The sequence below is a fragment of the Typopeltis vanoorti genome, chromosome 11 (assembly GCF_054136105.1).
Source record: "Typopeltis vanoorti isolate ZY-2024b chromosome 11, IOZ_Tvanoo_1.0, whole genome shotgun sequence".
Lineage (NCBI taxonomy): Eukaryota > Metazoa > Arthropoda > Arachnida > Uropygi > Thelyphonidae > Typopeltis > Typopeltis vanoorti.
Window position 1 is genome coordinate 139114706 of NC_143559.1, and position 22674 is coordinate 139137379.

The 22674-nt window shown below is 35.9% G+C and overlaps 1 protein-coding gene across 3 annotated transcripts in view; it reads right to left on the reverse strand.

Moving 5' to 3' along the window:
- Strip (striatin interacting protein) overlaps positions 1-22674 on the reverse strand; it is a 367915-nt gene that overhangs the window by 32969 nt on the left and 312272 nt on the right. For all 3 annotated transcript variants that reach the window (XM_090400054.1, XM_090400055.1, XM_090400053.1), the window contains 2 exons: positions 19382-19448; positions 3917-4021 (listed from right to left, as the gene is read on the reverse strand). In XM_090400054.1, the coding sequence (XP_090256180.1) occupies positions 3917-4021; positions 19382-19448 (172 nt within the window). The remainder of the gene's footprint in view (positions 1-3916; positions 4022-19381; positions 19449-22674) is intronic.

Below are 22674 nucleotides of genomic sequence, written 5' to 3' on the forward strand. Positions count from 1 at the left end.
CCATATTACACGATGCAATAAATGGGGGATGATTAGGAAACTGGTGATATGGACAAAAGGGTGGCTGATGGACAGATACCAAAAAGTAATATATGGAGGAGCAGAATCCAGAAGGCAGGTGACTAGTGGTGTGATGCAGGGCTCTGTGCTTGTACTACTGCTGTTTAATTTGAAGGGAGGTATTCAGTTGTATGATGCAAAGTTGAGTAAAGTAACAGTTAATCAAGGTGATGTAGTGAGCTTGCAGAATGATTTATATACTGACAGTATGGGCAAAACATAATGGATGTCAATTTAATATGGAAAAGTGTCAAGTTCTGTATTTTGGGATACAAAGATTATAAGCTGTGTATCACATTGAGGGACTATACTTCAGGAAATTAATGAAGTCAGGGATTTGGGGATAATAGTAGTAGACAGAGAGCTAAAGTTTAGAGGGCATATTGCTAAAGTAAGAGTAGCTCACAGGATTACTTGGTTATTGAAGAACACAGTAACAAGGAGGGATAAGGGTGTTATCATTCCTCTTTATAAAGAATGTTTCTTATGAGGATGTGTAAAATTCGATGCAACATCATAATTCTTACATTGTTTAATTGCATCGATTTTACAGGAGTCACATCCGAAATTCAAAGAATTGTATATAAGAGATGTAAACAATAATATCAGCCCATATAAAATTAGCCCAGAAAAATTTACATGATTCTGTAAATAAAAGATATATGAGTGTGAATTTCAAAAAAGAATCCCTCAGAGATTAGAAGTACGTTAGAATTACCTACATAAGTAATACAAAATGCCCATCTGTATAGACCCAGAGGAATTACACATGCAAAAATAAAGTAAACAAGTATCTAAAAATAGAAGTTTAGGGGAAATAACCTTAGAGTTCTGAAATATATTTGATGTATCACTTGGTATAGGGTAGAATGGAAACCCAGTGTAACCAAAGCAGTCCGACACTGCCGTCAAGGTCGATAGCAGAAGGGGGCAGTATACATCAGAAGCTGTTACGCTATGCTGAAAAAAGGAATTAAATTACACTTAGGGAGATAGAAGTCGGAACTTTCTAGAAGGAAAGGAGTTAGCACGTGATAGGTACGGGGATCATAGACCTTAGTTCAAAGTTTGTGCGGGAATATTTGGGGTCTAAGAAACTTCACACAGGGGGCCCCGTGAGAGGCGAAATAAAAAGGTCAGCAATGGACTGACAAGGGATCAACTTGGAGAGATGTGACGCCAGGAGAAAAGAGGGGAGTCAATCCATGGACTACGTACGATCCCGGACGAAGTCATGGAGGGTAATTGGAGGCGAAACCTTGTAGGGCAACCAGCGGCCCAGGACCAAGATGACCCTACGTCTGAGTGCCTACTACACCGAAAGATTGCACTCCAGCCCTGTGAGTAATTCCAGAGTAGAACACTGTGTCCATGATGCAGCTAAAGCGATAGAGCAAGCCGTAACAATACAGGGGGATACAGAATAAGCCCGAAGAGAAGATACGATTAAAGTGCAATTGTGCCTATGAAAGAATTAATGTGAGTTGAATTTTTTTTGTCGAAAACTTTCTCTTAATTTATGATGTGAAGGACTGTTTCGGATAGACTGAATTCATAGGATTGAAAGATGGAATAGATTGAAAACTAATTCGAATAATTTAGAATAATTTAAAAAAATGTTAATGAAAGTTTAAGCTTGCATTGTATTACACTGAAATGGTTTAAAAGAGCTGATAAGAAAATTATAGAATCATCATCATCAAATTCCTGACATGTACCCTCAAGGGGTGTACAGGATATGATAGTACTACATGAAAAATTTACATCATTACTAACTTCCTATCTACAATTTTCCTCCAAATCAGTCTCTGTTACTTGTCAAGACTTCAATATTATCGTTATCAGATCTTATATTTCTATCATCTAAGGCACATTGTGCTGTTTCAATCCACCTATATCTTGGTCTTCCTCTGGGTCGTTTTCCTGCCAACCTGGCAGAGAACACTTGTTCTGCTAATCTTTCCTCGCCAGTTCTGTTTAAGTGACCATACCACCTGAGATTAGCTCTGCTAATGCATTCCTGGATGCTGACAATGTCAAGTTCTTTCCTAATATCCTCATTTTCAATGATTCTTCCTAATTTCATTGTCTTTATCTTTTTATTGCTGACCTTCATACCATATCTATTACAACAGTTATTCATTTTAGTCAGATAATCTTGCAGACTTGTAGCGGATTTATTTAGCAGTATAACATCGTCTGCATAAAGCAAAGAGCTGACATTAACATCTCCAATTTTGATATCATGTTTAATACCACTTTCTTTCATAATGTGATCCATATAGATAATGAATAACAGAGGGGATAATGTACATCCTTGTCTCACACCAGATTTAACATTAAACCATCTTTCTGTACTTCCTTCAATTCTAACTGCAATTACAATTCTAAATTATAGAATTTAGAATTTTAATGGTGTGAAAGGTTGATTGCTAAGTGAGTGTTACATTCTCTTTGTGAAAGTTAGAATTGGAGATTTTTACTTGTCAAAGCATGATAATTCCTAGATTGTAAATTGGCTGATAGTTATTTGATATAAAGAATTAATCGTTTGATGAGTTATGTATTTGATGCTTATAACATGCCTGAGAGTTGTTCTATGTGATGTTTAAATTTTGATGCTTAGCTTTAAGAGAAAATGATAGTTATTTGATGTACAGAATAAATTGTTTGATGATTTTCTTCTTTGATGTTTATAACTTGCCTAAGAGTTGTTCTATATGATGTATTGTTGTCTAAGTGTGAATAAACATGTTTGTTTTATTTATAAGAAGTGCCGTCTGATCTTTTCAGCAACTGCACTGTTCTCAAATAAATCCAATTCTGTTAGCGGGAAAAAAATTAAACCTTGGTGTGAATTTTAAGTTAGGAGTTAGCCACGACTGTAATTAACTGTATAGCGGTGCTTTACTGGAAGTATAAATATTTTCTTATGCCAATTAGAGATTTTTAGTGGCGCAGTCTGGAATAATCAAATAAATTTCTAGAAATCTCAAGTATAAGTATAATATACTGAAAGTAGAGAAAAGGAATTAAGATTAACTGGCTATATAAAAGGGTAACGGATAAGGATAAAGTATAATAAAGTTAATGAATGAGAATATAGAGACAAGTCTAAAGAAATCGATACACAGATAAAAGGAAACAGATATTTTATAGAGGAGTAGAAAACAGTATAGATATATTACAAAGGTGCAGTAACAGAAACATAAGTAAATATATTAAATAAAAGATAGAAACCTCAAAATTTTACAGATGGACTGAGGAATTGTGGATTGCAAAAGTTGGTTGATAGGTGAAAAAAAGGGTGAAATGATAGAAACATTTAAGTTACTTAAAGAATTTTATTGGACTGATGCAGGGAAAATGTTTCAGCACTTGGCTATAGGGGGCAGAACAAGAGATTATCTCTTAAGTTGGGTAAGAGTGTGGTTAGCAAGGACATGAGGACTAGAATTTTCGGTTGGAGAGTGGTAAATGAATAGAATGGGTTGCTTGAGTCAGTTGAGTGCTTTATTTGTTAATAGTTTCAAGGAGAGGTATGATAGATATTGTGCTACCAGTTTGGGTCTCCTACAATGAGACTTACACTTAGGACTCCATGGAGGTGCCCATGCAATAATAATAATAACAACAACAATGTGGAAATAGCAGAGTTTTTCTCCCAGAAATTTAACTTTTTTCATAGAAGGCAAACAAACAGAGAACACATTCAATTATCAGTTTAAAAATACTGTTAGTGGGTAGTTGATAGCATAGTGTATACAGATATTTTGGTGTAGAGAATCTACCTGCAATGAGTCCACGGACTCTTTGGAAGTGTCATGTAAGAACAATTATAGCAATAATAACTTACCATTATTCGTGAATGCTTCCATTTTGTAAGTTTATTAAGCACCCGAAGAAGATTTATACAAGAAAACAAATTCCTCCAGCAATATGGCTGTTGGTCTCCAATTTCCTATACAAGAATTAATATATTACAAATATTCATAATTTGTGAATACAGTATAGGTATTCATAATCTGAGAAGTAATAACAGCAAATGCAACCTTGCATAAGAAAATTAATAAACACAATCTGTGAAAGATATGAAAAGCATATCTTTCAAATGGCATTTTTTTTAATTTGTTAGAAATTAATATATCATTTATATATATATATATTTTTTAATCATTTATGCTTTTATTAAAGAATATAGAAAAGCTATCGAGATAGACAAAGCCTTTGTCAATAATAATTATAATGACATCAAACCTGACAAATGGACTTCTGATATACTTATGGTATTGAGCTCTGCTGTGAGTTTCACTTTTAATCTACACAGGGTATTCTGCCACGTAAAGTGGATTCCTGAATATAAGCTACTGAGATGACAGAGGAAAGAGTAATATGTCTGGGCTATGTGGCCAAATAGGGAACACATCATCCACATATCTTTTTGGCAGCTAAGCAGGCTGCCAAAAATGGGCTTGCATTTACACGGAGAATGAAATCGATCTCCTCTCCTTCTTGCAGTTTCCATCAGGAAGAAACATGAGCCCACCATCTGTTAAACTTCTTTTTAAATACTGAATTCATTATTGTTAAATTATGACTTGCTGCTAAGTTAAATAATAATTTTCTCTGCACATCACATTTCTAGAATCATAACCATACGGTCCCAGCACTTTGTCCTGTTGTGATGACCTTAATTCTATTGTGGCATTGAAGTCTCCCATTACTATTAACTCTTGTGTTTTCTCTTTGGAAATTATACTTCTTAGATGATTACAAAACTCTTCTATTTCTTCCAAATTATGGCTTCAGGTATGGGCATATACCTGAATGATTGAGATCTCTTTGTTTATGGGTTTTATTTTCAGGCTTGCAATTCTTTCCAAATATCCTTTGAATTCTACTATATGGTGTTTCCATTAATTTTTTATTATGAATCCCACGCCATGAAGAGCCATGGTTTTGCCTTTATGGTAAAATATCAAGCCAGAGTTTCTTTCAAGAATCAATTCAGATAGTTGGCTGACTTCTGATATTCCAATAATATTCCACTTTATAAATTTAAGGGCTCCTTCCAGTTCTAGCATTTAGAGTTGAAATGTATAAGTTCGTGGTTTTCCCAGAATTGCTATATACAAACAAGTAACCAGAAAAAAAATGTTAAATTAATTACTCTATATGCAGTGGAACAATGCTAGTTGTTGCTGTCACATCCTGTAGCATGTCACATGTCATATCCAAGGTCTGCAGTGGTAACTGATTTTTAATGAAAGCAGACCAAACTTAGTATAGGATTAAGCCTTGATTTTGGTTACATTGTGTAGGAATCTACAGTATTTCAAAGGCTTCCTTGAGCTTTCTTGTAAAACAATTATGATCAATATATGGCATTTTTGTTTCTTTCCAAACTACTTGATGGCCAGTGTTTGGAAAGAAACAAAAATCTCTCCAGATCTTGCCATCTGGCATATGCAGTTGCCATAAAAGCAATGAATCTCATAAACATCTGGTTTTTATCATGGAATAATGTGGAGGTTTTGGTGGATATAAAAACCTGCAGATTTTATACAATGGCAAAAAAGCCACTTTAATGTTGTACTCATGGAGCAATGTTGCAACTTTGTAACGTTCTTAATGTAAGTAGCATGATTGCATTCTTAAAATGTTGTTGGAGTAAAGATGTCAGAGGTGTATCAAGAATTTTGTTGACTGTGTTTAAGGTTTGTATGCCTCAGGTAAAGCAGTTCTTCATTACTATTTTTTGACATACTGGAAATGTTGTATGCTCTACCTGGCAATGTTTTAATAATGCTTTTTTTTTTCTTTTTTTTTTTTGTAATGGATGATGATAAGTGGCATGTAAAAATCTTCCACTTGTAGTAGGAACAGTATTTTTTGCACTCTTAAAGTGTAAGAGTGAATTTTATGTTAGGATGTAAGCAATTCAGATAATCTTTAAACTGAATTAAGTTATCCATTGTTCATGTGGAAGCAATGAAAATATCATAAACATAACATAACCATGTTTTTGGTTTCTTGTGATAGTGTTTTCAATAGTATTCATTTTGAAATTTTACATAACGAAGTTGACTAGAGCTGGTAATGGGGGAAGAACCAATGGCAAGTCCTTAATTTTGTTCCTAATATTTATCCTGAAATATGAAGAAAGTGTTTTCCAAACAGTGTTTGAACAGATTGTGTCTGGTAAAAAAAGCTCGAAGAAGATCCACGACATGTCATCCTTAGGTACATTGATGAAAAGACTGACTATATCTAACTTATCTGAAGGCTATATATTTAAATCTTTTACCTTTTTCTATAAAATGTAAATGTAAGCTATTATTCACATGATTCTGTCTTTCCTGTGTGTGAGCTACCAGGTTTGATAAATACTTCAAGTTTGACTAGGAATTTGTCCCATTTCAATTGGACGTAATAGAATATCCTTTTGTTATTCTGTTAATTCTGGATTTTTGGTACTCCATAAATTCTTGGGACTAAAGGATGTTTTAATGTTAAAAGATTTTTTATATTCTTCTTGCCAATTAAGTGACTTCTGGTTAAGTCATTAGTTTTATGTGCACACCATGAGAGATCTTGGTTTAAGGCTACGTAGGTGTTGGAATCTTCTAATAAGATTCCAACACCTACTTGTTTATTTTTCTTATATATTCATCTGCATTTGTATCCACTGTTGCATTTCTTTTCTTTTGTCTGCTATTATGTTTTTATTTCATCGTAATTCTTTAAGAGCTGTTAACTCTAATTTCAAGATGTTTCCAGGTGGTAATTTAGTTATTTGAATAACAAAGCTGAAGTTTGAATGCATATGAAGTCTGCAGAGTCTCTTGGAAGATGGCATATTCCTTTTCAATGTGCTCTTTAATTCCCACTTTTCTAACTTTCTCTGGGAATAATGCAAAATTAAAACCTCTAGCAAAGAGTTTATTTTCAATGTCAGATAAGACTTTGGAAGAAAGATTATGATTTTTAAGTGGTCTAGATGTTTTTCTTTTTCTCAGTGAAGCCAGTTACGTTTTTTAATCAAATTACATATTTTTTTTTATTGGAAACATATGAGGTTTTTCTAGATGTAAATCTGTCACAGTAGTAACGTTGCTAGTTCACTACGTACAGCAAACGGTATCATGATATAGTTTTGAAGGTTGTAATCTAGTGGCTGATTCTCTTAAGACTGTCAGTTCTGTTTCCTTGCTGTGGGTCCCCATACAATTTAAAAAAATCAAAGGCTTCACAAACTTGAGTTTGTGTTACTTTTATTAAAAATTTAGCCTGCAGATATAAGATATGATATGGACATGCTCCAGAACGTGACAGCAACGCATATAGAGTAATTAATTTAATGTGTTTTTTATTCTGGCTACTTGTTTGTATGATAACATATGCTACGTGTAATTAATTATTTCTAGTCTTTTTTTGTGTACAACGTTTGCTAGTACACCTGATAATGTAAGTCTGACAACTTACAAAGCTTGTAGGGTTGCATTGTTTATTTTATAAAAACTAGTTATATGTTTAAAAACATCTGGCCTCACAATATCGAAAAATTTCTACAGAACTGATAAAATACAAACTGTGGCTCTCCTTTGATGAATCCCTGACTCCCCTGAGGTCTCTCTAATAAATAACCACTGGTATAAAACATCAAACCTAATGAAAGTACAAGTTCTGCCCTTCATATGAAAAGCATTATGGAAGATATAATGAGGAAAGTTGAGGTGAAATGCTGCAGAGCAATGATGGCGAACCTTTTTACCCAGGTGTGTCAAAACGTTTTTTTTTTTTTTAAATATTGACCGTTGTTGATGTGCCACTTGCATACATGCATTATAAATGTAACTACATAATCATAGATGGTGACTTATGCATATCATATTAGGCTATTTATTTAATAGGACACTGATATAAAATCTCATCATCATCATCATCAAATTCCTGCAATGTACCCTCAAGGGGTGTACAGGATATGATAGTACTACATGAAAAAATTACATCATTACTAACTTCCTATCTACAATTTTCCTCCAAATCAGTCTGTTACTTGTCAAGACTCCAACATTATCAGATCTTATATTTCTATCGTCTAAGGCACTTTGTACCGTATAAATCCAAGTATATCTTGGTCTTCCTCTGGGTCGTTTTCCTGCCAACCTGGCAGAGAACACTTGTTTTGCTAATCTTTTCTCTCCCATTCTATTTAAGTGACCATACCACCTGAGATTAGCTCTGCTAACGCATTCCTGGATGCTGACAATGTCAAGTTCTATCCTAATATCCTCGTAATATGATATTGCCATTGATACCATCTATTCACGCCTCTAATCTTTCTCAGGACTCTCATATCTGCAGTCTCTAGTCTTTGGTCAAGTGTTTTACTTCTGACCCAGCTCTCAGATCCATAAGTTAAAACTGGTTTGAACACTGTCTTGTATACAACTAATTTAGTGTTCCGACTAATTTCTCTCTTATACCACATGAATTTATTCAACTGACTTCCCACCATACCAACTTTGCTGATTCTGTTGTCTATTTCTATATTTAATTTACTATCTTCAGCAAAAATCGTGCCTAAGTAGCTGAAATGGTTTACTTGTTCCACAGGTTCTCCATTCACAACACAGTTGACATTTTCAATGATTCTGCCTATTTTCATTGTCTTAGTCTTTTTATTGCTGACCTTCATACCATATCTATTACAACAGCTATTCATTTTAGTCAGAGAATCTTGCAGACTTGTAGCGGATTTATTTAGCAGTATAACATCGTCTCCATAAAGCAAAGAGCTGACATTAACATCTCCAATTTTGATATCATGTTTAATACCACTTTCCTTCATAATGTGATCCATATAGATAATGAATAACAGAAGGGATAATGTACATCCCTGTCTTACACCAGATTTAACATTAAACCATCCTCCTGTACTTCCTTCAATTCTAACTGCTGACTTACAACTCAAATAAAGCCTAAGTATTGCTTGATATAATGCCCCATTGACACCATATAACTGCAGCGTATTGAATAGCTTCTCTCTTGGCACCTTGTCATATGCCTTTTCCAAATCAACAAAACTTAAATACAGATCTCTGTTATATTCCCATGCTTTTTCGACTATTTGTCGTAAAGTGAAGATCTGATCCTGACAGCCTCTATTTGGTCTGAATCCAGCTTGTTCTTCACCAAGCTTTTCTTCCACAATTTTTCCAACCGTTTCTCAAGTATACTTGCATAGATCTTGCCAGGAACACTCAGTAGGGAAATACCTCTGTAATTCTCACATTCAGTTTTATTTCCCTTTTTATATATGGGTACTATGAGAACTCTACTCCAATCATCGGGAATTCATCCCTCTGTCCAGGCTTTCTGAACTATGCAGTGTAGTCACTGTAAGACTCTTATACCACCATACGCATTTCTGGTCAAATATCATCTACTCCAGCTGCCTTTCCACATTTCAAACCTTTAATGGCTTTTTCTACTTCAAGTATGGATATGTACTCCTGACTGCATGCCTGGTCAGTGTTTTTTACCACTGTGCTGTCATCACTGATTGTTTCATTTAGCAGTTTTTCAAAGTAATTACTCCATACTTGAAGGATATCTTTTTCTCCTGTTTTCATGTCACCTTTATCATCTCTAAGTCCTTTTACAGCACTCTTTCCTCCATTTCTAAGCTTCTTCAACAACCTCCAGAATACTTTGCCACCTTCTTGATATTTATTTTCTATATTCTTGCCAAAGTCCTCCCATGACTTTTGTTTAGCTAGTTTTACGCAGTGTTTAGCATTCTTGCATTTGTCTCTATATTCTCTAAGAGCACAAGCTGAGTTATTTGAAGGAACTTTTGATATGCTTTCTTCTTTTCCTTCACTGCCTTTAACTTCCTGTGTCCACCAGGGAGTTCTGATTTTTTTATCCTTGGAGACAACCTCACCACATGCCTCTCTGGCAGAATCAATCAATGTTTTCTTCAGAGTTTGCCACTGAATCCCCAAGGTTTGATTCCTGTTCTCAAACCCTTTCATTTTTTCTTCAATAATCTTTCTGTATTTTAGTCTACAGTTCACATCTGAGAGCTGCTCAACTTTTATTCGCTTTAAAACTTTCTTACATGTTATTCTTTTCAATATGAAATTGAATTTTATCCTGCTCAAGACTAAACAGTGATCACTTCCAATTTCAAATCCTCTGTACACTCTGGTGTCCTGCACCAGGGAGAAAACATCACTATCAACAATAACATAGTCAATCAGACTTTTCTTATTCCTTGCCTCTTCTCTCCATGTGAATTTGTGCACATTTTTTGTTGGAACATGGTGTTAGTAATAACCAGTCCATGTCCTGAGCAGAAATCCAACAGGTATTTGCCATTATTATTAGCTTTGCTCTTTTCTCCAAATTTTCCCAAAATACTACTAAAATTAAGGGGATATTAAATCCCACATAGTTTTAAAACCGAATAAGAAACTCAAAGATAGGAATCAGAGAGTTTCTTGCCGAATATAGTAAACTATAAAGTATCGGCGAACACTAGCGTTAGCCAATGCAAGTGATCCTAGTACGTAGTACAATCACGGGCAACTCGTTGCAAAGGTGAGTAAAGTTCAGATCGCTATTCTTAGGTATTTTCCATAATGTAAAAACACATTTCCTAGGAAATGTATGCTGTTATTACATTATGGAGGGAGGTCACCACCCAGACCGGTTTCAGCCTTTTTTGAGGCTTCATCAGTGAGTGGCTAGACCTAATACCGAAGTGTATAGCGAAAAGAACTTATATACTCTGCGAACGAGTTTTCCAAGTAGGTGCAACCATTAAGTTACTTAAGTATAAAGAGCTAATATGGAAAATACCTAAGAATAGCGATCTGAACTTTACTCACCTTTGCAACGAGTTGCCCGTGATTGTACTACGTACTAGGATCACTTGCATTGGCTAACGCTAGTGTTCGCCGATACTTTATAGTTTACTATATTCGGCAAGAAACTCTCTGATTCCTATCTTTGAGTTTCTTATTCGGTTTTAAAACTATGTGGGATTTAATATCCCCTTAATTTTAGTAATGTTTTCATTGCCGAAATGAAGCTTATTAGCTCTTTATACTTAAGTTTCCCAAAATATTTTTGTATGTCTCGCAATCATTTCCTACTCTGCTATTTAGATCCCCAACAAGGACCAACATTTCCTTTTTCATTGTGTCAGTTGCTTTTTCTAAAGCCTCAAAAAATTCCTCCACTTCTACTTTAGTAGAATCTTCTGTGGGACCATAGACACAAATAAGTCTCATTGTCCAGTTCCCCATTCTCATATTTGCCCACATTACTCTACTTGAGACTGACTGCCATTCAAGAAGATTAGCCTCATATTTTGTGTTGAATACTATGGCTACTCCTTCTTTTCCTTGATTGTCATTGCCTGAATATAACATTTTGTATTTATTGCTCAGAAAGATCTCACCAGTTTTGATCTTTTTTGTTTCAGTCACCCCTATTATGTCCATCTGGTACTTATCTAATTCCTCAGCTAGCTCCATTTCTTTGCCATTCAGGCTTCTTACGTTGATAGTACCGATCTTTAACTCTGGTGATGTTGAGTTGGGGTTTGTTTTCAGGTTTGTTCCAGTAGCTGACTTCTCGCTGTTCGCCCTGGTTCCCTGGCAAAAACAATGGGGGCCTTGTTTAACCGGGTGACGCCCCAGTCGGCATGAAATTTTGTCATGTTGTACCATCATTTTTTATTTTGGTTTAACCAATAAGAATACAATTTGGTCGGCTAAATCCCAAATTGCCAGCCCATCCTCGTTCGTTCAGTATCCAAGTAGATACCCAACAGGGTGCAACACGAGATGGTGAGGATTGGACATTAGGTCAGAAGCCCTGGTCGGTTCTCCTCATTCCTTTAAAGGCTATGTGGAGGTCTCCTCTCAGTTATTCAGCTTTGACCCTTAAGCACCCCGATATAATATCTATGAATTCATATTATAAAATTAATTTAATATAAAATCTATGAATTCATATTATACAATTAATTTAATAAACTGAAATTACAAACTTACATTACATTTAATGACTTTTCTGTTGCTGACTACTGGTAGAAAGTTCTTTCAATGAACAAACTTAACTTCGCCTTAACTGAGAGCGATCTTACATGATTTATTGCAGTTTTTTCATCAGAATACCAATATTTTTCAACATCCAAGGTGTGTCACCTGAAACCCTCAAGTGTGTCAGTGCTGACACATGTGTCATAGGTTCGGCATCACTGCTGTTGAGGATGCCAATCACAATTTAGTGATAAATAGCATACATGTTTGTACATGTGTAGCTGGTAGTGGTGCACATTACTGATACTGGAATTAAGACCTATGATATTAGTAAAGTCCATGTTTTTTTTTTTTTTTTCATGGAATTTTAAGATTTTGTTGGATTTTTTGGGTGTATTTTTTTATTCTGTAATTTTTTGTAGCATTTTTGATAAAATGCAAAAAAAAAAATATATATATATTTTTTTTGGTGTTTCTTGTAAGATATTCTTCTTAACCAACAGTGACGTGACTAGAATTTTTTGTGTTGTTATTAATAATTGTGAGTAAAGTAATGGAAAATGTAAAGAGCAGAAGCATGCAGCAGAGATGAATGGCTCAGGGGATCATTGCTTGCACCCAGATTTCAATCCAAGCATGGCCTTGGACAGCATTTGCTGCAAGCTGCCATATTCAGACTTCCTCCAGACACAACCTGGCATAGTACACAGTAGTAGAATTATTTGCCAGTTGACTGGGAAACCTCCTGAAGAGTTACCAACAGGTTTGTTGGTAACTCTTCTTTTACGGATGTCACCTTCGAATGAAAGAAGTACTGCCTCCCTAGTTAAAAGATTAAGATATAGAGCACAAGAACAGGGAAGCTTACACACACACACACACCTGCTTTTGCCCTAATTTCTTTAGTGTTTCTGACTTTGTGATTCCACACCCTCAGTGAAAAAAGCTCTCTCTAGACATCTAACTCTAAATCTATTTAAGTGTAGTCCATCAGCATTGTACAAATCTTTATGTTCTTCAAACGCAAGCCATAGGTCACCAAACTCAACATCATTTCTTCCGCACAACCTGTGTACTGATTCATCAGCTATCATCAACTTCTTTCTCAGTTTGCCTCTATCAGAGTGTGGCAGCAGACTCACAAACTTCACTTTCTTGCTTTTCTTTTTTTTTTTTTTCTTTTAATAACTCTTTCCTGTCCTTCCTCATATAATATTTCTCACCTCTCAGTCATTGGTTCCAGCCAAAACAATCAATTCTTTCACTTTACCTATCTGCATTCTAACAGTATTATTAATATGTTGGTGCTGGTAGGATGGCCTCAAACACACAGCGATTGTTATGTTTATACAAAAATGGCGGTATGCCCAAAAGTAATTGGAATAAGTGAAACTTGGTTGTCTGAGGAGGATGTGATGTTGAGAATAGAATTAGATGGATATATAATTTTCTGGAACGATAGAGATGTGAAAAGAGGGGAGTGCTGTTAATGATTGCAGAGGAATTGTGTCTGCAAAGTGGGAAAGTCGATGGTGCATGCACAGATTTTGAATCTGTGTGGTACGAAGTTGAAATAAACAGGTTAGTATATCTGACATGCTGTTATAGGCCAGGGAATGCAGAGAATACTGATTGCGGAATTTTTAGGCAAATTATTTGGGCATATAAAAAGAAGATGATCCTGATGGGAGACTTTAATTACGGGAATATAAACTGGAAGGAGGAGATAGTGTATGGGAACAAGTAGAGCGAGTTTGTGGAATTTCTGAGAGATAAGTATCTTACGCAGTGCGCGATAGAAGCAACTAGAGACTTTAATGTTTTGGATTTGGTGATAACCTCACAAGATCTAGTTCTTAATGAGGTGTTGACACTGTCACCAGTTGGCAAAAGTGATCATAAGGTACTTGTTTGGGAAGTGATGAAAAAAGAAAAGGTCACTGCCAAAAATGGATACATGTGGAAGTATAAAGCAGGTGATTATTCATCAGTACATTGGGTAGATGAGTTGGGTGAGAAAGATGTTGAAAATGGTTAAGAGAGTAAATAGAGTGGAGTGAAATGGATGAACAGTGAAATCAAGCAAGCTGTGCTGGAAAAGAAAATGTTATGGAGAAGGTACAAGACAGTTAGCGGTGATCAGATCCATGAAGGGTATAAGGTGCAGGCTAAGAAGGTGACGAGCATGGTAAAGAAAGAAAAGGCAGTATGAGAGGAGATTGGCTGGTCAGACCAAGGTTAACTCGAAGGAATTTTTCCGCTGCATGGAAAGCAAAAGGAAGAATAATTATGGTAGATTAACACTGGTGGATAGTCATGGCAGCAGACTAACAGCTGCAAAAGATATAGTGGAATTAGTGAACAAGCATTTTATCAGCGTATATCATACTGGTATAAATTATCCGGTACAACATATAGAAGAGAGGCAAGTATTAGGAGAATTGGAAGTGAAAGAAACAGAGGTGTATCAGATATTGGTTGGGATAGATGTGAATAAGGCTGTAGGATTGGATGACATATCACCACATATGCTTAAGGAATGTTCACCGCAGTTGGTTATGCCCTTGACCTGGTTATTTAATGAAAGTCTTGCAGTGGGTAGGGTTCCTAAGGAGTGGAAAGAGGGCAAAATAGTACCACTCCACAAGAATGGTACTATTTTGTAAGATAAGTCTCCAACTATAGGCCAGTCTATATAACTGCAGTTGTGGTCAAGCTGTTGGAGAGAGATTGATAAGGAATAGAATACAGAATTGAGTTGATGGACATGGCATTCTTTATGAAGGTCAGCATGGATTTGTAAAGGGCTGGTCCTGTTTCAGTAATTTACATGCATTTTATGAAAAGGTGACAAGGACAAGTGTGTTAGATAAGGGAGAATCATATACAGTGATATTCTTAGACTTTGCAAAAGCGTTTGATAAATTACCACATCATAAGTTGGAGTACAAATCACAGAGGATGGGAATAGAGAGTATATTGATTAGATGGATCAGAGATTGGCTCTCTGAACGATACCAGCAAGTTGTGCATGATGGAGCAGTGTCTCAAAAAAGAAGGGTAACTAGTGGTGTGCCCCAGGGTTATGTACTTGGGTCCCTGCTGTTTAACTTGTTTGTAAACGATATATCATGTAGAATGACTGGGGGATCTTCATTTATTTGCTAATGATGCAAAGTTAGAAAGAATTATAAGTAGCACTGCTGATGCTGAATCCCTTCAGGAAGATTTAAATAACTTTTTATTTGAATAAAAGAGTGAGGTTGTAGTTTTAATATCAATGAGTGCAAGGTGTTGCATTTTGGAGTGCAGAAATATAAGGCTGTGTACTATATTGATGGTGCTGTACTGTAGGAAGTGAATGAGATTAGAGATTTGGGAGCGATGGGTGACAGTAGACTGAAGTTTAGAGGGCATATTGCTAGGGTTGCACATCGTAGTGCTGCTATGATAAGAAGTTCTCTAACATGCAAGGATAAGGAAGTAGTTGTGCCACTGTACAAGGCACTGGTCAGACCACACTTGGACTATTGCGCTCAGATCTGGTCACCTGGTTTTAAATGTGATGTGGAGACATTGGAGAGGGTCCAGACACGAGTGACTAAGACATTATCAAGAGTTTCGAATGCTGGCTATGGATAGAGGTTGAAGAGATGTGGACTGCAGAGTTTGGTGGATAGGAGGAAGAGAGGCGATATCATAGAGATGTTTAAGTTAGTGAGGGAATTTTATCGGATTAATCCAGAGGAGATTATAAAAAAAAGAGTAAAAGGGGAGAAGGGAAGAACCAGAGATCATTCCTGGAAGTTATGTAAAAGTGTGGTGAAGAAGGGGGGTGTGAGGAGTAGATTTTTTACATGGAGAATTGTCAGAATGTGTTGTTAATGCAAAGAGTGTAAGGACTTTAAGATTCTATACGATAAATATGATGTCATTTGAATGAACCGCCCACGATGAGTCTGTTGACTCCATGGAGGGTGTAATAATAATATTATTATTATTAATTTCCAAACCAGGAAACAAAAATTATCTGTTTACACTGTTTCTCTCATTTATTCTTGCAATTAGCTTCAGACCTTTTGCTTTTTCTGTTCTCAGCTTGAAAGGCTGCAGAAACAGCAAGAGATTAGTCAATTTCATCCATTGTCCTGTGAATTATTAAGTATTCTGCTTTTTTGCTGAACTTTTAGAATGCTTAATTTTTGGTGAAGCTGATGTTATGGTCTACTTTCATAGTTTGTCTTTTTATTGCTGATATTATGCCAAATTTGTTACTGCAGTTATTCAATTTAATTAGAGTCCTGAAGCCTTTCACTGATTTATTTAGTCATACACCCTCTGTCCAAAAAGAAACCGAACTTTTTGAAAATAGAAGAAACTAATTGCGCCACCTATTTTTTTTTTGTTGTTGTCAAAAAAAGGCAACCTTCATTAGTGTTGTGTCGACTGTTTATGACATTTATTTCATTAGAAGCTGAGTTATATCTGAGTTAAACCAAGTTATATCGAGTGCCAAGAGTGACAGTGTGTTTTCATGAACGGTCGGAATATGAGTTTCAAACAGACAGCTGCAATTGACTTTTCTGTTAAACTTGGTAAAAGTTTTACTGAAACAAATCAAATGCTTCAAAAAGCATATGGTGATGAATGCTTATCCTGTACTCAAGTTTACGAGTAGTTTAAGCGATTTCAAAGCGGTCGTGAGACACTTGAGGATGACGAAAAGCCAGGCCATCCAAAAACTGAACTGAGTGAAGTTAACATCCAAACTACTAATTTCCCCTTTCAGTTGTTTCCGACCATAGGTGATTTTGTAGGCATTGCCTACAAAGTATTCCTGGTGAGATTTTTACAGGGTAGTTCACCATTGCTTTCCCCAACCCCCCAATTTTATGACTGTAATCCATGTGTATTCACAGGGCCGGTTTGCCTGTTCTGGGGGATGAAAAACCTGAGTTTCCGGGTTAAAAAAACCCTACCTCCGTTTGAGACTGGCTAACTCACCTTTGGTAGAAAGAGACCAGATCAGGTCCTCAATGTCACTGAGAGGAATCGAACCCAGGTCTTTCTAACCAAAGGGCTTCATCTATACTGACTGAGCTACGAAGGCTCTAACATCCAAAAAGTGCGAGATTTCATCAAAGAAAATCTGAAATCGTCTGTAAGATTGATTGTAGATGAATTGGGAATTCCAAAATCAACTGTGCACAACATTTTGACCGAGAGTTTGGGCCTTTGTAAATTGAATTTGTTCTCCACAAGTTGACCGACGACCAAAAAATGTATCGAATTTAACACTGCAAGGATTTCATTAAACTGTTCGTAAGGACCCAAACTTCTTTGAAATGATCGTTACTGGTGATGAAACTTGGTGTTTTGAGTACGAGTCTGAAACAAAGTGCCAGAGTGGCCTAGTGGAGATCACCAGAAGAGGGGCATCGGAAAAAAAAAAAAAAAAAAAAATCGCTTAGAGAAGTCAAAAGTAAAGACAATGCTGATTTGTTTCTACGATTCCAAGGGCATTATCCATAAAGAATTCATTCTTCTTGGTCAAATGGTTAATGCGTTTTATCTTGAAGTTTTGAAGCGATTGATAGCGAGAATTTGTTGCATACGGCATGAATATCGTGATGCAGGTAGGCTGGTCACTTTTGCATGATAATGCACCATCTCATCATTGGAACATTGTGAGACAGTTTTTGAGCCAAATCTGTGCCAAACGCTGTATCGAAGTTGAGGGAGAGTATGGCATGTTTATATGGTTTATATGGCGATTATAATTGGCCTGTGTTTTACTTTCTATCAAAAGTTCGGTTTCTTTTTAGACGGAGGGTGTATATTGTATGCCCACACTTCCGAGAACCTAGTTTGGCGAATTGCCAAGAACAGTCAATTCATGCTGAAGGGGAGAAAGAAATGAAGGAATAAATTTTTATTTTATTTTATACCTTTTTTAATTTTGTTAATAATATACGTAATTTTTTTTCCAACTGTTATACAAACAAAATAGGTGTCACTTTAAAAACTACAATATTCGACCATCCCAGAAGACGGATTGATTACCCTATTATCGGAATGGATTTTCCTTCTTGTGAAATGTTGAGAAGTGTCAAAGGGTCTTACATCTGTGGGTGTAGACAATACATCATCTGCATAATGCAAAAAACTGAGATGAATATCTGCAATTTGGAGTGTCCTCCCATGATGAGTCCTTGGAGGTGTCACGTGGTGATGATGATAATAATAATAAATTTTGATATCAAGTATGCCTTTCCTTCACATGACCCATATAAAAATAATTGCGGAAATAGCATGCATCCTTGTGTTATACCTGACTGTTGATCACTGCATTAATAATTCTGTTTTTCAAAGTTACTGCATCACATGTGCTATGAACCGAGTATGGCCTTAATACTAAAGCTGAAAAGTTTTTCATGCAGTTTTTATTATTATTATTATTACTACTACATCATCAACTTATGTTATTATCAAGTCTGTACTTTTGAGAATGTTTATATGGACTGTTATATATTTATATGGTACTGTATTCGATTTTTCAACTGTCTGTGTTATTTACAGTTAGTAGCCCTACATGTAGTGCATCTATCAATGGACATGCAGCAATGTTTTGTGGGATGTTTATACTGGAAAGAACCAGTGTTGGTGTCTTCCTTTCAAACTTGTATTTTCTATGTATTTTGCAAAGAATCTGAGAATTTAGAACTATTATGTGAAGAAGGTGAAAACAGAACTTTCTATACCACTTCAAGTCCCAACAAAAACATTCAGAAGAAGGAGAAAAGAAAATCAGGACGTCCTCTTAAAAGATTCAATAATGACTTCTAAGGCCACATTAGGCATAAATCCTTGATATGCATGATGACGATGATTTATCTAGATAGCAGATAAAGACAGAAAGTGCTTAAGTTTAATTGAACTATATTCATAACAGATGTCTCCACATACCTACAAAATTCAAGTGTTTTTAAAAGTTGTTTCAGTAGAAATTTTTAAATGAAAACATGGTCTTCAGAATATTCGAGCTTAGCAGTGAGGCTAATGTTCTGTTACTGTTGAAGTATTTAAGAGTGCTACTACTTCAGATGCATTCAAGAGAGAAAATGTGTATCATCTAATATTTTCCAGCATAAATCAATTAAAGCACAATGTACTGCAAGTACCAAATTTTTTAATGATTTAATATTAACAGCTACATAGACTTTAAATATTCAGGGTAAACATTAATATGTAATACTTACCAAAGTCTCAGCTGTGAGTTCTGGCTGTTCACCAATAACACAAGCAGGAAAATCTATTACCGATATCCTAAATGAAAACACATTTTGCAAAATTAATCCAGCAGAAATTAACTGAATAAAACTTCATTCCTATATATATATATAGAATAAAGTTCCAAAAAAAAATTATTACTATTAATGGAAAACTCCATGGGGTCCACAGGGAACCACACTAACTATTACTGACAATACACTAAAATAATACTCATGAATGCCTTTGCAATCCATTCCGCTCATTTACCACTCTCCAAGCAAAAATCTAGCCTGATACTTTTGTAAACTACACTCGTACACAACTTTCAGAAGTTGACCACCTTATTCTCTCTCTCTCTTTCTTTCCTGTCAGTTGATGAATATTTCTTAAGCACTGGCTCTTATAAGCCAACCTTAATAACTCATGTTTCTACCATATCATCTTTTTTCTGCCCATAAACTAACTTTTGTATTCACAAACCAACAGTCCATCTTCTTGGAAAGCAGCTATTAGACTACTCACTTCACTATTACCAAGAAACTTAGACAACCACATCTGTGCAAGTAGCCCAGATGTGATCATATCAAAACCTTATAAAAATAATAACTGCTTTAAACTTACTAATGTGGTCCTCAACATCTAAGAGATCGTTCCTGTCCAACCACCATCCCAAATTGCTAGCCTTGTCAATTTCCTACAGGCTAGTTTCACTGATGTAACACACAGCTTAAGCTTTTCTTTTTCTTTCATGGTTACATAGCAATTAGCATTCATTGTGTAGAATTATAGAAACAAACTTCATGTGAGAGCTAACATGGAAGTTTATTTAACATGCACCTAACACTGTAGTGGTTTATTATTACTTAATATCTAATATATTGAATAATAATAAGTAACAATTGAAAGCCATCTAAGTGGCAATTGCACCAAAGCAGAAACAACAGATCTAAAATTCTTGAAAACTAACAAAGACATCATTATTACAAAACTGGACAAAGATATGCTAGTGTTGTCCTTGAACAAAACAGCTTACCTATTGGTATCCAACAACAATAAATACCAATTGATCATCTACAATGCAACAAACTATATTAAAAAGAAAACAGAGTTACTTAAGCCAATCATCACATGACTGACAGAAACCACTGAAAAGCTGTTACTACATTATACCCACACCGCCAGAATTTAGTCTTCAAAAAGTACACAAAAATAATGTGCAATTGCAACCAATAGTGGAAGGAATTATTGACCAAGAATCTAGCCAGGAGATGGCAAGTCTTTCCTCTGCTATATAAAAGAGACAACACTTTATAAACAAAATTTAAGAATGCCACACTTAACAATGAAGATTTATTAGTCAGTTTTGACGTAAATGCCCTCTTCATGAATGTCCCAATCACAGACATGTTTCTTCTCCTTCAGAAAGAATAAAATTTCTGACCAATATTACAGCCTATTTGCCCATGTACTTTGCTCTGGTTATTTCAAGCTCTACGATTCAGCAATTCTAAAATCCAAAGTTTGGCTCAGACATGCTGATGATATATATTAGTCATTTGATCACACAGCTGCCAAATTTTAAATACCATCCTAAGCCACCTGAACGAATGATACAGATGAATCCACTTCACCAGTGAGATTGATAGCAATAACATTCTTCCTTTTCTGGACACACTTCTCACATCTTCCCATCATTGTCTATCATAAACCTACATACACACACAAATTCAAGCCAATACATATATACACAAAAGACTCATACTACCATCAACACAAAAACTAAAGCAACCATTGTGAGGTGGTTACAGTGCTGACACTGAGTAGTTCTTTCGCTTGGTTGAACAGCGGGAAGGAGTGATGACAAGAAGCCATCCCTGGAAGTTACAAAAGGAAACTGTGAGCAAGAGGGTGAGTAGTTGTTTCTTTGCATGGAGGGTGGTTGAACCATGGAATGCATTACCTGATGGAGTGGTGAGAGAGAGAGAATGGTCAATGAGTTCAAGGAGTGGTATGATGGACTTTATGTTTCTTGGGGAGGATCTCCCCTCAATGAGTCTTGATAGACTGTGTTTCTTAGGAAGGACCTCCCACGATGAGTCTTTTGACTCCATGTAGGCCTGAATAATAATAATAATTATTATTATCATCATCATCATCACTCTCAGGGGTGCTTAAGGGGCAAAGCTGTATAACTGAGAGGAGACCTCCACATAACCTTTAAAGGAATGCAGAGAACCGACCAGGGCTTCAGACCTAATGTCCAATCCTCACCTTCTCGTGGTGCACCCTGTTGGGTATCTACTTGGATACTGAACGAATGAGGATGGGCTGGCAATTTGGGATTTAGCTGACCAAATTGTATTCTTATTGGTTAAACCAAAATAAAAAATGATGGTACAACATGACAAAATTTTATGCAGGCTGGGGCGTCGCCCGGTTAAACAAGGTCCCAGTTGTTTTCGCCAGGAAACCAGGGCGAACAGCGAAAAGTCAGCTACTGGAACAAATCTGCAAACAAACCCCAACTCAACATCACCAGAGTTAAAGATCGGTACTATCAACATAAGAAGCCTGAATGGCAAAGAAATGGAGCTAGCTGAGGAATTAGATAAGTACCAGATGGACATAATAGGGGTGACTGAAACAAAAAAGACCAAAACTGGTGAGATCTTTCTGAGCAATAAATACAAAATGTTATATTCAGGCAATGACAATCAAGGAAAAGAAGGAGTAGCCATAGTATTCAACACAAAATACGAGGCTAATCTTCTTGTAGAGTAAGTCTCAAGTAGAGTAATGTGAGCAAATATGAGAATAGGGAACTGGACAATGAGACTTATTTGTGCCTATGGTCCCACAAAAGGTTCTACTAAGGTAGAAGTGGAGGAATTTTTTGATGCTTTAGAAAAAGCAACTGACACAATGAAAAATGAAAAGTTGATCCTTGTCGGGGATCTAAATAGCAGAGTAGGAAATGATTGTGAGACATACAAAAATATTTTGGGAAAATTTGGAGAAAAGAGCAAAGCTAATAATAATGGCAAATATCTGTTGGATTTCTGCTCAGGACATGGACTGGTTATTACTAACCATGTTCCAACATAAAAATGTGCACAAATTCAAATGGAGAGAAGAGGCTAAGAATAAGAAAAGTCTCATTGACTATGTTATTGTTGATAGTGATGTTTTCTCCCTGGTGCAGGACACCAGAGTGTACAGAGGATTTGAAATTGGAAGTGAAAACTATTTAGTCTTGAGCAGGATAAAATTCAATTTCATA